Source organism: Petromyzon marinus, chromosome 16, assembly GCF_048934315.1.
Source record: "Petromyzon marinus isolate PM22_M1 ecotype Great Lakes invasive population chromosome 16, UKy_Petmar_22M1.pri1.0, whole genome shotgun sequence".
NCBI lineage: Eukaryota > Metazoa > Chordata > Hyperoartia > Petromyzontiformes > Petromyzontidae > Petromyzon > Petromyzon marinus.
Window position 1 is genome coordinate 4,992,788 of NC_133682.1, and position 16,058 is coordinate 5,008,845.

At 56.7% G+C, this 16,058-nt stretch overlaps 2 protein-coding genes across 13 annotated transcripts in view; one reads left to right on the forward strand and one right to left on the reverse strand.

Moving 5' to 3' along the window:
• Window positions 1-12,577, forward strand: PRMT9 (protein arginine methyltransferase 9). Of its 6 annotated transcripts, none has more exons than XM_032955462.2 (14): window positions 1-84; window positions 1,149-1,441; window positions 2,567-2,715; window positions 3,411-3,659; window positions 4,714-4,881; window positions 5,214-5,322; window positions 5,467-5,582; window positions 5,974-6,056; window positions 6,939-7,123; window positions 7,249-7,441; window positions 7,723-8,581; window positions 9,193-9,346; window positions 10,288-10,413; window positions 10,933-12,577. In XM_032955462.2, the coding sequence occupies exons 2-14, from the start codon at window positions 1,205-1,207 to the stop codon at window positions 11,185-11,187; spliced, it is 2,883 nt and encodes a 960-aa protein (XP_032811353.2). In that variant the 5' UTR covers window positions 1-84; window positions 1,149-1,204; the 3' UTR covers window positions 11,188-12,577. The 6 variants fall into 6 exon arrangements, with proteins under 6 accessions (XP_032811353.2, XP_032811350.2, XP_032811352.2 ...); XM_032955459.2 differs by having other exon boundaries at window positions 67-1,035; XM_032955461.2 differs by having other exon boundaries at window positions 67-695.
• The window catches only part of TMEM184C (transmembrane protein 184C), a 15,727-nt gene continuing 12,052 nt past the window's right edge, over window positions 12,384-16,058 (reverse strand). For all 7 annotated transcript variants that reach the window (XM_076067435.1, XM_076067434.1, XM_076067432.1 and 4 more), the window contains 2 exons: window positions 14,992-15,166; window positions 12,384-14,541 (listed from right to left, as the gene is read on the reverse strand). In XM_076067435.1, the coding sequence (XP_075923550.1) occupies window positions 14,168-14,541; window positions 14,992-15,166 (549 nt within the window). In that variant the 3' untranslated portion in view covers window positions 12,384-14,167. The remainder of the gene's footprint in view (window positions 14,542-14,991; window positions 15,167-16,058) is intronic.

Consider the following 16,058-nt stretch of genomic DNA (forward strand, 5'->3'; position numbering starts at 1 on the left):
CCCCCCCCACCCACTGCCCCCGCCCCTTAATGTGGGGGCGGGGGGGTCGATAAACCGGAAGCACGTGCGCGTGACAACGTCCGGGTGAGTGGGGGGAAGGTGCACGTGGGTTGTTGTCAAGCGGCGCAGCGAAGCACCGCGTCTCTTTCAGTCGTATAGCGTACAACGTCAACGTGTTAGCATCACGTCGATGTAGGAGTAAACTAGTGAAGGTGGAAGGGAAGCTTTATCCGCCATTTCAGTTCTCGCTTTATACTTTACGGCCATATTCAATCCGCCGCTGGATGAAGGCCTCTCGCTCCCCAGGGGCCGTGTCGGGCCACGAGGCTTTGTTTTGACCATACCTCACCACGCCGGTCACTGTGGCGGTTAGTGAAGTGAAAGAGCCTCGGGTATCACTCGATCCTGGAATTGAAACTCGGCAGCGCCGGTTCAGAGTACAGCTTCGCTAACCACTGCGCCCCCTATACCTAGTCAAACACTGGAGCTGTATTAATTTTGCCCAGGAAAAAACGCCGATTGGGACTCTGAAGTCAAATCTAGGGGTTTTTCCTCTCTCCAAGGATCTAATAATGGGTTTAAAAACAAAACATCGGATGTAACGTCACACTCCACGGGAGGCAAATTACTGGGTTCACTGACGATGGTGGTATCTTAATCAAGCGTTCAGCAGGAGACTTGGAGCAATACATGAAGTGAGGATACAATTGATCAGTATCTGGGCCATCAATCTTTGTTGGGTCTCAGTTTGCAATATTTCGATTTGAGTATTTTTTTTAGGACAGAACTACATTTGTACAGTACAACATTTCGGCTCGTTATTCCTTCCAGAACATGATGTCAATTTAAATCCGTCCTTGCATAAGCCGCATTCCAATTACTGCATCTGGAAACGCAACTTTCGCCTTCCTAAAATCGCGGTCAACTAAAAAAAAACTACACCCCTGCAAATACCGGCGGAGGCTGTTTGTTGGCAACGTTCAAGACGCGCCGAGGCCCATCTTGACGCAGCTGGTGCCGCACCGCCAGTCGTGGGCAAGTCCACTCAGCCCCTCCAAACCCGCCTCTCAACACCCACAACACACAACCACCCGCACGCCCACAGTTGGGGTCGGGGCCCGGGTCAATAACCACCCGCACGCCCACAGGTCGAGCCGGTCGAGCCGGCCAGGCCAGCGTGCGCGCCCTCATCCACCTGCGGCCGATGTCGTCCGGCGGCGCCCGTGACGGCAACGACGAGGACGGAGCGAGGAGGATGATGAGGAGGAGGAAGAAGAAGAAGACGGGTGGAAGGGACAAGAGGGTGGACACGGCTCGGGATGGAGGACACCGCTCGCTGGTGCTCGCCAGGGACCTGGTGGAGGCCAAGGACCCGGGCACGGGCTTCGCCCATTACCTCCTAGCACTCACCTTGGTGCCTGCGCTTCGGTCATCCGTGCAGGTGATGGTGATGATGATGGTGGTGATGATGATGATGGTGATGATGGTGATGATGATGATGATGGTGGTGATGATGGTGATGATGATGATGGTGATGATGATGGTGGTGGCGATGGTCATACTTATCAACTTTCGTTTTCTTCGTCATTGTCATCAAGGTCACCATCACCAATCGTCGGGATCAATCTAAAAAAATCATCACTAAGTTCGTAACCCAAGGGGTTAAGCCTCTACCCAAACCATCATCGTTGTCCATAATCAACGTTCGTTCCTGTGTGCAGGATCTAGCAGAAGGGTGGTTCAGTGGAATTGTCTCACGCTTGCCCCATCCCACTATTGAGCACTTGTTGTGAATATTCAACTGTACTATGTTGAGTCCTAATATGCCTTTTGGCGTCATCTGGTCGAGCACCAATTGGGTCGAGGCTCAAAAGAAAGCCGTCCCTTGGTGTGGACCAATCAGTTTCAAGGACAATGCATATATTATAGTATGTTTTTTGTTTGCATTTTGACTGCAGGTATTGTGGTTAATGCAGACATGAATCCTTGTAAAAAATGGTTTCAGTTTTGTTGTCAGAAAAAAGGGGAAAAACCCTATTACATTTTGGTACTGGCAAAGGAGGTCGAATGATGTTGAGTCCTGTTCCTTAAGTAGGTGCATTTTCAGAGCGCACACACCACACTCTAGGACGGTGGTAATTGTAATTAATCGCCATCGTTTCTTTTTTGACGATCATACACGCGTATATACGTTGCGGGTTGAAATAAGCCGCGGTCCAGAGGCATTTGTAATATCAGGAAGTCGGCAGACACCAGCAAATTCAGTCATGGACCGCATCCAGCCACCAGCAAGAACATTCACGGTTGAGCAACTCGAGTGCGCTTTCAGGGTGGCGAATAGAACGGGAGATGATGGTGATGGGAGAAGGATAAGTGATGGAAGCGCGGGGTGGCAGTGAACGATGAACTTACGTGGCAAATGGCGAGCGACGTGAACGTGAGCGGGGGGCCGATGTCTCGGAAAGCGGTTGATCAGGATGGTAGCCGACGATGCGACGGCGAGAGACGATGCGACGATGCGACGATGCGATACTGGCGTGTGATGCGGCGTGGTGGGGGGGTGCAGGCCGAGTTCCGGGATTGCGCCCGCGCGTGGACGAGCGAGCTGGAGGAGCTGGGTCGTGCGCGCGACGCCTTCGACTGCTACGAGCAAGCGCTGGCGCTCTACCCCGAGGACGAGCTCATCCTCAACGGCATGGGCGAGAGCCTCTTCAGGTGCCCGGGAAATTCGCTTAGAAAGAGCCGCAGCCGTACAGAGCGGTATATATCGGATGCGGCGTGCCGGGTGGGGGAATATATTTTCGCAGAGCCGGATAAAATTAAGCCCTGTCCTCACGTTGAGACTCGTACACAAACTCGTGATGATTTGGCTGCTATACATTTCCAAATGATGGGCCACTTTGTTGAGCCATCATTTGTGGCCCGGTCGCTTCTGAAAAAAAGCTACATATCTCAGTGGGCCTTACCTGGAAATGTTTTTGTATTATGGGTAATATATAAGCAAAACTCCATTCTGCGTCCACATGTAAATAAACATGTCTTAAGTCCACCATCCTATTTGGCTTTCCGGACCGATAATATCAAGCAAAATTTGTTAAACAATCAAACTCTGAACCTTCTGGGTCTCTCATCCACAAAGTCAGGCTTGCTAATCGAACCCAGCTGGATTACCCGACGTTATTGGCAAGAACACTCCATATAAACGACTTGGATCCCCCACCGCAACAGCCTTTCGCTTTAACAATCCCAACCCTGCTGACGGTTTCTTCGCGCATTAGTCGTTGCTGACGGGGGTCCGAGACCCCCGTCAGCTCTCACTCCGCTTGCAATAAAATGGATGTGCCGATCGATTACTTAGGCGGTCGAAGGCCGGGCCCGCAGCCTCTCACACCCGCTCCGTCATGGCGCAGACTGGGCTTCTGGGACGAGGCGGCCGCCTGCTTCCTGCGTGCGCTGCGATCCGCTCCGGGGTGGGCGCCGGCGAGGGAGAACTTCCGCCGCGCCGCCAGCTGGCTCCTCGAGCGCTGGCACTTCCCCATGCTCAACGACCGGCGGCGCAACGAGGCCTACCGCGACGCCCTGCGCCGCGCCGTCGCCAAGCGCGGGGGCACGGGCTGCTGCACGGTGCTTGACATCGGCGCGGGAACCGGCATTCTCAGGTTAGCCGGGGCGAGCGGCGAGTGATAGAGCGAGAGCAAGGGGGGAAGGTCTGTAGAAATGTGTAGCCGCAGTGACGAGATGTTAACTACCTTGTCTGGTATACAGGAGGTCGTGGGTTTGATCCCAACCCTGTCGCCTCTATATTTGGGGTTTGTATGTTCTCCCCGTGGTCGCGTGGATTTTTCTCGGGTCATCTGGTACATCGCTCCACATTTACAAACATGCGTTCAGAGTATTTGGCTGGTATAAATTTCCACGTGGTCAGACACTTCGTTGAGCGATCATTTGAGGCCAGGTTGCTTCTGAAAAAGAGCTAAATATCTCAGTGGGCCTTACCTGGTAAAATAAAAAAAATTGTTTAGTTTTAGTTTCCTGTTGTCGTCAGCCTGTACCGTCCCACTGCTGCGAAATGGACTCCCCGATTTTCTTCCAGTTCTGCCTTTCTTGAGTTGCTCCAGTCCACAACTCTTTGATTTCATCTCACCGACTCTTCCTCTGTCTTCCTCTGCTTCTCTTGCCTTCTCTCGGTATCCACTCTGAGGCGGGATTTCCGGATCCGGAGGCTATTACAATTGGGGTTTAATTGCCCACGGAATATTTGCCATGTCGCTGGTAGACCGCAGTAGGGGGTACGTGACAAGTAGCCACAGCCGTAGCTGGAAGTATACTGGATGTGGTGTGCCGGGTGCATATATATTTTTTACGTTACAGAGCCGGCCGGCTGAAATGAAGCTCTGATTACAGCCGTTTTTGCGTAATTTTGCTCTTAACCATTTGCAATTGCGACGAGAATATAAATTGCAACGTGTGACATTTCCCACAATTAATTCACTGCTGGATGAAGGCCTCCCGCCAAGCCGTCGTCACCTCTGACGGTCTCGCGGTGCAGCGATCCATTTAGCTCCAGCACCCACCCCACCTAGATGTCACCCGCTCCATCCTCCACGTCGCGCATCTTCTCGCATCCCGTCGCGGCGTTTTTGTTTTATCCCGTCGCACGGCGGATCGGCCCGTTGAGCGGCGGTCGCGCGCGCGACGGCGCCGCGGGCGCAGCATGTTTGCGCGGCAGGCCGGCGCCAGCCGCGTGTTCGCCTGCGAGGTGTCGCGCACCGCCGTGCAGCTGGCACGCGAGGTCCTCTCCGCCAACGGCTTCGCCGGCGACGTCTCCCTCCTGCACGCGGCGTCGAACGACCTCGCGGTGCCGCGCGACCTCCCCGAGAGGTGAGCGAGCGCGCTGCGCCCCGGCGCCTTCACTATCGGAATCCTTCGTTTATCCTGGAGAAATCCGATGGGCTATCAAGCTATCTTTCGCGGGTGTCCGGTAGGGGCGGGTCATGCGCACAGTTTGCATTCGCAGCCGAGCACCAGCCGGTTGGATACGCATGGTGCGAAGTAAGTTTGACGTGCATACATGTCGTGGCGGTCTAATGCAGGTGACGGTTGTTGTTGTGGTTTAAAGATTTATTTTTTTGCTGCTGTTTAATTCCCTCTGTTTTTTTTTTACCGATGTTCACCACGTGGTTGGGCCTGCTCATGAATGAACGGCGCCGCAGGGTGTCGTTGGTGGTGACGGAGACGATGGACGCGGCGCTGCTGGGGGAGGGAATCGTGGAGAGTCTGATCCACGCCTGGCGCCACCTCCTCCTGCCCCCGCCGCCCACGGTGAGCAGAGCGGCTCGCTGTGCGACTTGCGATGAGCAGAGTGGCCTGTGGCGAGCACGCGGTGTCGCCTCGCCGGGCGAGGCGACACCGCGTGCGTCTCACGTGAACCGGAGCGAGCTGAGCGCGTGACATTGTGTGCCCCAGGCGACGGTGAACGGCGCCGACGCTGGTGTTGGTGCCGGGTGCGGGCAAGTGATACCAGCAGGCGCCACGGTGTACGCCTGCGCCGTGGAGTGCCCTGAGATCCGGCGCTATCACCGGTGAGTGCCATGTGTGTGTGGTGTGTGTGGGGTATGTATGGAGGGAGCGGTAGTGCAACGGTTAGCGGGCGGCACTACGAACCCGGCGACCCGAGTTCGATTCCTGCTCACGGCCAACACCCAGTTACGATTATTTGAATCGGTTCTTTGCTTCCCCTAGGTCGACTCAGCCTCAAATGAGTACCTGGTGCGATGTTTGAACATCGACACCGGGGAGACAAAGGCGGCCGGGCGTGGATCTGGCCACCCATCCCCTCGTGTGCCGTTCCGGCCTTCTTAGGTGCTAGCTACTAGCGAGAACGGCACCTGCGCCAACAATCTGTTAAGGCTACACGGGGGATCTTTGTGGTGCGTACTGTGTGTCCGTCCGTGGTCCCGCGTGGTGCTGCAGGCTGTGCGTGCGGGAAGCCTGCGGGACTCGTCTGGACACAGGCGTCGCCTTCCGGAGCCTCGTCGGTCTGCCACCAAGAATTGGTAACCAGAAACTTTATCCGTACTGGAGGAATCCGATGAGCTATGAGGCTCTTTTCCACAGATGTCCAGCATCACCCGGTGGCGCCTCCTAATGCAACGCGTGAACAATAACGCAATGCCTTTCAATGCCATTTTCCCCCAATTTAATTACAACTGTGCCGTTGACAACCGGTCACTTAGTGTGCATTTGGAGCTCTCACATGGCAGTGCGAGTCCATGAGTTAGAGAATGGCACGTGGAAGGAGATGCTCGTTCCCCGCATTCCCTGCTGCAGAGAAATGTTCGCTGTGAGACGCACCAAGTGTCGTCATCAGTGCACCACGCTGCCGCCCGATTCACAGCGAGCGAGCCAGAAGTCTCCCTGGCGTTTTCCCCACTCACTTGGGGCCTGCCTTCGGTCCTACTCCTACCTCCCTTCCCCCCCCTCCTCCCTCCCACCCTCCTCCCTCCCACCCTCCTCCCTCCCACCCTCCTCCATCCTTCCCCCTCCTTCCCCCCTCCTACCTCCCTCCCCCCTCTCCTGGGTTATCTTCGGAAGTATTTACTTAGCAGTACCGAAGACAAGACATTGCATGAAATTAATCAATTTGCTTTCGTCTGTGTCTCCCAACCATTTGATGAATTGGGCTAGTTTTCAACAGGGAAATTCCAAATATCTATTTTGTGTTTAGTTTGTAGTCCTTCCCCTGCACCTCCGATTGGCACGGATGGCTACGTACGATGTGAAAGAAGTTCAACATACACACCTTTAAGTTTTAATTACGTAGGATAATCGTTATGGACGGACGGACAAACATATGCAGGGAAAGATGGACAGAGCTAATGTATGGACGCTTCAACCTGAGCTGGAGCGTTAACAAAAACCCATCGCCTTCTATTCAGGGCGGGACACGCCTACCAACAACGACGAGGATGACGATGAGGAGGGAGAGGAGGGGAAGGACGCGGACAACGAGGGCAGCTGCCGGGAGCCCTACACCACCGAGCGCATGAGTCGCGTTCCCGGCGGCTACACCTTACTCTGCGATTCCTTCCCCGTCCTCGCCGTGGACTTCAACAACCCCCAGGTTTGCCCCTCTCTGACCGAGGCATCGTCACCGTCGCTCGAGCGGGCGAGCGTCGGCTTTGACGGCCGCTGCAGCCCGTCGCTCGCAATCCCCGCGGTCGAGACGTTCCCCGTGTTTTCCCGCAGGAGCTGGAGGGGCTGTTCTCGCGAGCGCCGGAGCGGCGGGGAGCGCGCGTGACGTGCGGCGGCACCCTGGATGCGATTGTCGCCTGGTTCCGGCTGCGTCTGGACGAGGAGTCGTCGCTGAGCACGGCGCCGGGCGAGGACTCTTGCTGGGAGCAGGCGGTGTACCCGGTGACGCCCGTGCGTGGCTGGAACGGTCAGGACGCTAGTCGCACACTCGCACGCGCGCGTGTACGCACGGGGCAAATTGCGCGCGTGACCTCGTGGTCAGCGAGGGTCGACGGCGTAGCAGAGAAGCCTCGATGGATTTTGCGACATTGCCATTTGTCCACCACACGTGGTGATCGACCTTTCAAGCGCTACACAGGCTCAAAATCGAATTGGCTTCTAAAATCGATTCGGTGATGTACGTGGATTGTTACTTGCATATATATATAGTTTGACGCATATTGACTCTACTGTTGCTGCCGCTGTCAGGCTACACAGTGAGGGAGGGAGACACGTTGGAGATCGAGGCCGTGTGTCGGGACGGGCACCTCGGCCTCTCCTGCGTCTCCGTGACCCCGGCGTGGGCAGCGCCGGACGCGGCGTCCCGTCGTGCCGCAGCCCGGCCGGCGCCCGGCTCAACGCCGCAACTCGACGACGCGTCGACGGCCGCGGAGGTCGCGACCCCCGAAGGGGACGGCGAGGCCTGGCTCTGCTCCGCCATCGCGAGCCTGGGCACGGCAAGCGGGTGGGCGCCGGGCGTCGAGACGTGCGCGCTGGAGCCCTGGGAGGTGGCGCGTCTCAACGACGTCGAGCACTGGGAGGCGTTTTCCCGCGCCGCGCGGGACGCCCCGGGGAGGAGGAGCGGTGGAGCGGGGCCGCTGCGAGTGCTCGACCTCTCCGCGGGCCTCTCCGTGCTGCCACTCGTGGTGGCGCGCGCGTGCGGCGGCGGCGGCGGCGCTGACGGCGTCGGTGCCGCGATTGTCTGCAGCTCCGCCGAGGACCCACGGAGACGGCGGGCGCTCCGTGCGTTGGCCGCCGCTAACGGCGTCGCGGCCCAGCTGAGGTTTCTGGACGACGGCGGCGGCGGCGTCGGCTCGGCTCGCGAGAAAGAAAGAGGCGGCGGTGTGCGCAGCGAGCCGGGTTGCGGGACTGCAAGCGGGGCAGCCCGGCCCCCGCCAGACGACGCGACGGAAGACGAGACGATGGGAGAGCAGCGGCAGGAAGTGGTGGTGATGGAGAGTGAGGAGGACGGCACGGAGGACGGCTCGTGGGACGTGATTGTCCTGGAGGCCGTGGAGCCGACCGGCCTGCTCCGCCAGGGCCTCGTGGAGAAAGCCGCGCTCGCACGGTCAGCGATCGCGGTCGAGTGTCGCGATGCTGCGTGCGTCGCATTCCCAGCAGGGCGTGTAACGATTTGTGCATCACCACGGTCGCGGAGATTCGACGACCTGTTACGATTTTTGGGTCACGATTTGACACGGGAATTCATTCTAATTTTGACTCATTTATCCTGTTATACGTCTCAGACGTATGTTCTGTCGGGTGTGTGTTGTGCATTCTGTGCTGACCTAAAGGGACAAGAATTTGCACTGCTCGATGAAGGCCTCTCCATGCCTTGTTGGTCATGGCAGTTTTTTTTTGCATACTTCACCGCGCCGGTCAGTGTGGGTTGGTATTGAGAGCAAAGACCCAGGGACTGGTTCAGATATCGCTCGCCACTCACGTTATCTGTCGCCGGGAATCTCGCTCAGCAGGTCACCGGGTTCGCAGCACATTCCGCTACCCACCGCGACACCACACCATCCCTATTCGCAAAAATTTTTTTTTTTTTTAATAAACAACGCGCGTAAACATTATTAATGAGTTTGTAAACGCTATCCACTCGACGCAAGGGATTGAACGGATCGTAGATTTCGCGTAGGGATGCGCCCCGAGTCGACGACCGCCTGCCGTTTGCAGCTCCCTGCTGCGCCCGGGCGGCACTGTGCTCCCGCTGGGCGCGACGCTCGTGGGGCAGCTGCTTGAGTCGGACGCCCTGCTCAGCGACAGCGTCGCGCTGGGCTCCGGGCCCACGCTCGGTCTGCGCATCGCCCCCTTCCTCAACCTCTTCTCGGTGAGCACGGAGGGCAACGGGGTGGCGGCGGAGCGACGCGTCGAAAAAGCCATCACGAGCGCCCGGGAGCCAACGAGTCGACTTTGGATAGTCCAGGGTGACGCTAAATGTGTAATTGGCATGTCGTCTGTTTTTTGCTTATTTAATCGCTTTAATTGCCGACAAGTGTGCGGTCACGTGGGCACCGAGGCACCGTCCCCTCGACGAATGAGGAGCAGCTAATTAACCGGCATGCATGGCAAGATATTTTATTTATCGTGACTAAGTGCATTAGAACTGGGGGACAGGATTTTGTCAGGTCGAAAATATTCTCCTTTCGTACCTAATTCGTGTGGCTAAAGGTGCTTGCAGCTTGGATTTTTCTCCAGGTCTTCCGGTTTTTCCCTCCACATTGAGAATCAACGTGCGTTTTGGGGTATTCGGCTGCTATAAATTTCCACGCGATAAGCCACTTCGTTGAGTTATCATTTGTGGCCAGGTCGCTTCTGAAAAAAAGTCGATGTAGCTCGGTTGGCCTTACTTGGTAAAATAAAAAAATATATAGTTTGATATACAAGGTGCTTCAAAAATGTTGAAACACGTCTGAGAATTTGCAACAACACCAAAAGAAATGTCTCCGGGCTCTGGAGACACACCTGGAGAAGATTCCAGGCCACGTGTTGACAACGATGGCGAACAAGTGGGAGGCTCTTTGAAGCTATTAACGTTACATTTGTTATCATGTTACGGCGTATTATCCGTTCTTTTTCCATTCAAAACGATAGCCCCATGTGAAAGTGTTTCATAAAATGTTGATGCACCCTGCATTGTTTGCAGGGACTCTTGGAAGTGTTCGGCCGCGTGTGGGGGCTGCGGCTCGCGTGAAAGTCCCGGCCCGTGGAGCCGTGGTTCCCCTTCCCATGGTCTTGACGTCGTCCACCGTGCTCGCCCGCATCTCGCAGGTGCCCACGCAGGTGAACCTCGACCTCTGCACTCTGCCGGGCCGCCGGCTGAGCCGTCCGTTCGAGGTGTTCACCCTCGACCTGATGGCGGCGGGGAGCGAGGCCGCCGCTCAGCACTGCGTCACGGTGAGCGTGGACGGGGGAGGAGATGGAGGGGAGGGCTGACACCACTCGCCTCTTCAAGTTCATGCCATCGGACAGAGACGGTCACCGCATCGCGCGCTTTCAGATGCGCTTCTGCGGCCGTCTGAAACACTCTTCCTTGCGATATTAGGAAGCCACTGGAGTTATGCATTTTGAAATAATCTTGATTGAAAACTAATTTCTCTAGAACTGCTTTTTATTTGTTGTCCTTCCCCCCCCCGCACCTGCGATTAGCGCGGTTGGCGACATACGGTGCGAAAAAAGTTCAACATGCATACATACATGCGTGCAAGTGAGCACGGGTAATACGCAACCTGGATCATCCACCCGTGTATGTTGAAATTCTTTCGCACCGTACATAGCCAACCGTCCTAATCAGCGGTGCTGTGAGACTCTCGACTACCTTTCACAAAGCGAATTCCGCGTAAAGCAGCGCGATCGCCGTTCTGCCGTTCACCCCCCGCCCCCCCCGCCCCCCGCCGTCTGGCCTCGTGTGCGCAGGCGATCGCGGACGAGCCCGGCCGCGTCACGGCCGTCGCTCTGTGGGTCGAGCTGCGGCTGGGCGACGGCGCCGCCGCGCTGTCGACGCTGCGCGCTCACTCGCACGTCAAGCAAGCGGCCGTGGCGCTCGAGGAGGCGCTGAGCGTGAGTGCGGGGAGCCGCGTGGAGGTGCGAGCGCACAGCCACGAGGGGGACGTGTCGCTCGCGTGCGGCGTCGCCCCCGCCGCGGCAACCACGACAGCGGCCCTCCCCTAGGGGGGGGGGCCTCCACGCCGATCGGGCGTTACCGCCGCAGCTGTTAGCCGCTTGCACTTGATCAGTGCGGCGAAAGGTGCTTGCGGCGGTGGGTTAGCACGGTTGACTATGCGTGTTGCGAAAGAAGTTCAACGTACGGACACGGCCGCTGCCGCCACGATTGTGCCCGCCACAGCCATGCCCACGCCAAGACGTTGCGGGGGCTAGAAGAACAGACGAAATGGAAATGAGTAGTGAAAAGTCAAATGGATGAATGTTCGCGTCGCACGGCTTGCCATACGTTGGCACTCGGCCGCGTGATGGATACATCAATCGAATTTCGATTCCGTGTTCTTCACGCTTGGGATATGGAAGGCAGCAAAATATGGGCAAAGGAAATAAACTAATATCAACTCCAGAAATGAGGGAGGTGCGGTACGAGACGAACGCACGGAGCGAGTGTAGAGACGACACGGGCATTGAGCGATGGACGTCTACGGAGATTCAAAGCATTCAGCGTCCCGACTCCTCGCTCGGATTCGTCAAGTTTGTACAGTTATTTGCCAAATTAGCATAGAATTAACGGTTCGTTTAATTATTTCCCTGTACTTCTATACTCCGATGTCTATGCCCCCCGTCTTAACCAGCCTAAACTATTTTTTTTAATTTTACAAGGTCAGGCCCACTGAGCTGTATAGCTCTTTTTTCAGAAGCGACCGGGGCCACAAACGATAGGTCAACGAAGTGGCTTATCGTGTGGACATTTATAGCAGCGAATTACTCTAAACGCGTGTTTCTAAATGTGGCGGGAAAAACCGGAGGACGTGGAGAAAAATCGACGCGACGACAGGAAGAGAGACACGCAAACTCCAAATATACAGCAGGCGTCAGGGTCTGGATCGAACCCACGACTTCATTTATATCAGGTGACGTAGGTTACATCCTGCCACCGTGGCGCCCTGCAATGACCAACGTGGTGACGTATTTTCAAATAGCTCCCACAATGCACACAGCACGGGGAGGCCCTCGTCAAGCAGTGGATGGACAAAAGGGACAGCGCGCGTACGTAATTGGCGTCGAATGATTTGTGTGCATCGTGTGGAAGCGGTGTTCCACGTGCAGGATCGGATGCGTGTTCATCGAGTGTAAGAAATCGTTAACCCAGCCGGATTCGCGTACGCGACTCCCTTTGAGTAAGCGACAAGACAAAACAAAACCAAGAGGGGGGGAAATATCTCCGCCTATATATTTTATTTACAATGTCAGAACGATTATTTTCCAACTGTTTAACAAAATTGTATTAAAATCCTGTGCGTCGTTGCGTTACGTAACCTTTAAACCCAAACGACGAGTTCATGCCACCGACCTCTTGCCGTTGGGGAAAAATAAATAAAATCACCGCCTACTCTCACGCTCGTGCAGTTTCATCCCGAACCACACACAAGAGCTCCCAAGTTTTAACAGGAGCACCAGGTTGATCCACCAATGGGCATTGGGAAGCTCTCCACTCGTGCAAAGAAAAAATTTGGTTCAGCAATGAACACTCTCAAGTTGCGAGGACACGAGAGTGTGTGTGACGTGAAAAAACATTCGTTCCTGGAACTCGTTTGTGCAGTAGAGAATTACATAAGATCAGGAAACGCCCCCCAAAAGTTCCCCGAGTAGAACTGCTCGCTTCTAATAGGCCTCTCGTCGACAATACGAACACGCCCCGTACGGAGTGGTCGATCGTTACTCCGCAGGAGCGCGAGAGGCATGGTGACGGCTTGGGAAGGCCTTCGTCTAGCAGTGGATTGATAGTAGTTGCGGATGACGATAAAGAATGTCCGTCGCATGGCAACTGAAGAGATGGCCGAGGGTGTCTTGCTTGGAAAGGCGTAGGTAAATGCTTGACACCGATTAATTATACATTTAATCCCTTGGGACCAGGGTAGGCCACCTTAAGTTAGCAACCAAATTAAAATAATTATCTTTGGGGGGGGTCATGAGCACGCAGCGCTGTGAACTGAGCACAGCGAACATCGGTGGCTGTGGACAGCTAAGCCCACGTCACCAACCTGCGCGGACCAGCGCGGCCAAGTACACTTGCGCAACTCCCGTGAATGACTCGGCATGCGGAGGAAGCCTTCGCCCAGCAGTGGATAAACAATGGGCTGCAATATTATTATTGTTAGACATTTGTCACGTGAGTAATGGCAACTCGGCTAACACTAATGCTGCTGGTCAACGTCAAGTGCTCGGCATTCCCCGCTACATATTTAGAGCGATAAACATGGCTAAGACATCGGCAGGTGAGGTACTCCACGTAGTAACGGCACGGTTTTTCCACCCCATCCCCGACTCGCAAAAGACCACCTGTCCTGGTTATGCTGCACATCGACGTTGGCTGGCGGGCACATTGGCGGGCACATTGGCGGTCGACGTGAACGGCGCTGAAGCCGCGGTGAGACCGTGCCGCCTGGAAACCGTCGGCGGTGGCACGCGCCGGGGTTTTGCAGGAACCTTCGTCGCGGCAGGCGGACCGCCGCACGGCGGGGGGGGAGCAAAGGCAACGAGGCGTTATCCCGAGAGGCGCGCAGAGTAACCCGCGAAGCGTTCGTTCGGAAGCACAGGTGGGGCGCCACGTGCGTCCGGCAGCCGCAAGTGTGCGTCGAGCACGGACGTGGAAGCGCGGGGAGCACGAGCGGGCCGCCCTCCGCACCCGGTACACCGCACCCACCGTACACCTCTCACGATGGCCGTGGCTCATAGTAACGTGTCGCTGGCTCCAGTCTAGCGATCCGTAACATTGTCATTGAGAAAGGAAGCCCTGCCTCTTGTCGCGTTACACTCCCTTCCACCGTTGGTCCTCACAGTTAAGCCGCGAATCCACCTTAGTGCGGTGAGCGAATTTGGTAAAGTGCAGTTTTTGGCTCGCGGTCGATCTCCATCCCAGACGCAGGCATGCGCAGATGCGCACTTTCGCCAAAACCCGCGAAATCCGATCGCGGGACACGCCGGGTTAGACGACTGGGTCTCGTTCATCGGTGACGCGAGTTTCTATCGGCGTCACCTCCACGATGGCGGCACCGGCTTCCGCATCGTGCGGCGGTGCCGGCGGCGCCGGCGGCATCGAAGCCACGCCGCCCTCCTGCGCGCAACCGTCGCCGTTGGGCATCGTCGCCGTTGGCGTGGTCACCGTCTGCCCGAAGCCCTGGTAGTGCCCGGACGGTGACGGGGAGGGCGGCCCCCCCACCGCCGCGCCGGCCCTCTCCTCCGGGGTGCGACCGGACGACGAGCTGCCGCCCAGCAGGCTGGCGCGTTCGTCCGCACCCCCGGCGTCGCCGCCGCCTCCGCCGCCCGCACGCCGCTTGGGGCGACCCAGCACGGTGGCGCCTGCGGGGGGAATGGGTGGCGGTGAACGTGAAATTGTCGAGAGTTGCGGGGCGAAGCGATGGCGCTTCTGCGTTTGTGATGGCACATGCGGCAGGTCGGAGACTATGCAGAGAGCCCATGGGAGGGGACTCAATGTAAGGAGGCTTTTTGTTACGACTCTGATCAACGCCATCGCTGCCGACGTCACCACGACCGACACCACGACCATCATCGCCACCAGCATAACTGTTGTTATCACCGTCAACACCATTACGACCATAATCACCACTACCACAATCCAACACATCACTATCGCCACTGCCATCAATAACACATCAACACTTCCACCATCCAACATTACTGTTGCAGAAACCAGCGCAGCGCTGGCAACGCCACCAGTACCACTGGCAACACCACCTTCCACCGACAACCATCGCCACATCGCCCATCGCCACCACCGCCCGTGCTCACCGACGTTGCGGACTTGCTCGAGGACGTCGGCGCGCACGTCCGATACGTCCCACATGGCGAGGAACGAGTCGAGGCAGGACACCTCCCGCTCGGCCACCAGCACGAACGCCTTGTACGAGAAGCTGTAGTGGTGCGCCAGCGCCGCCAGCAGCATCTCGATGCAGATCGCAAAGTCCTGCGGGTAGATCGGACGCGCGTGTGTAGCCGCGAACACGCGCAAAAAGGTAAAGATCCCACCCCCTCCCGTGTAGCCTGCGTGGGACGTTGGGGCAAGTGCAGTCGGCGAGAGCCTACAAAGGTCGACACGGCTGGCCGCCACGCCCTGCTACTTTTGTCTCCCCTCAGTATCGATGTTTACATATCACACCGGGTACTCATTTAAGGCTATGTCAACTTAGGAGAGGCCTAGTACCGGTCCATATATTCACCACCGATGTTGGTCGTGAGCAGGAATTGAACTCGGACCGCCGAGTTCGTGGCGCAGTGTGCTAACCACTGCGCCGCCGCTCCATCCCCATACACACCCGTGCGTGAAATTGCTACAGGGCTGGGTAATGATCCGCCAGCCTCGCAAATTCAATACTGGTGGTTCGGGATCACGGTTAATGTCCGACACCTAGAGAGTTGCGACGTTGCCGTGAGCAGAGCTCGTGTTGGTTGCCCGACGCCGCCCACGGGTTTGCCGCCTGCATCTGGTCTGTCACGTGCTCTGCTCGTTTTTGACCTCGCGACTTCCTCGCCGCGTCTCGCTTCGACAAGTTTTACCCTGCGGGCAGCGGTGGCCAACCGGCGTCTCTCGAGCCGCACGCGGCTCTTTAATCCACCACCTGCGGCTCTACCGAAGGGGCATAACGTACAACGCGCTATCACAGGACGAAAGAATAATGAATGTCTCCTGTTCCGTGCAGAAAACTGTCATCATATATGTACACACGCTTACATACACACTTGGCTCTTTGCAGAACTCAGGGGTATTTTTTGCCTCTTGGTCTGTTACAGGTTGGCCACCCCTGCTCTGAGGGCTGTTTGTGGATGCTCGAGCTGGTGGATGGTGTTGAAGGGGCCTA

Excerpts from the sequence above, each read along its gene's own strand:
- PRMT9 (XM_032955462.2), top strand. The coding sequence starts at position 1,205 with ATGTCGTCCGGCGGCGCCCGTGACGGCAACGACGAGGACGGAGCGAGG. Across the intron at positions 2,716-3,410 it reads ATGGGCGAGAGCCTCTTCAG|ACTGGGCTTCTGGGACGAGG; the intron begins GTGCCCGGGAAA and ends GTCATGGCGCAG. Across the intron at positions 4,882-5,213 it reads CCGCGCGACCTCCCCGAGAG|GGTGTCGTTGGTGGTGACGG; the intron begins GTGAGCGAGCGC and ends ACGGCGCCGCAG.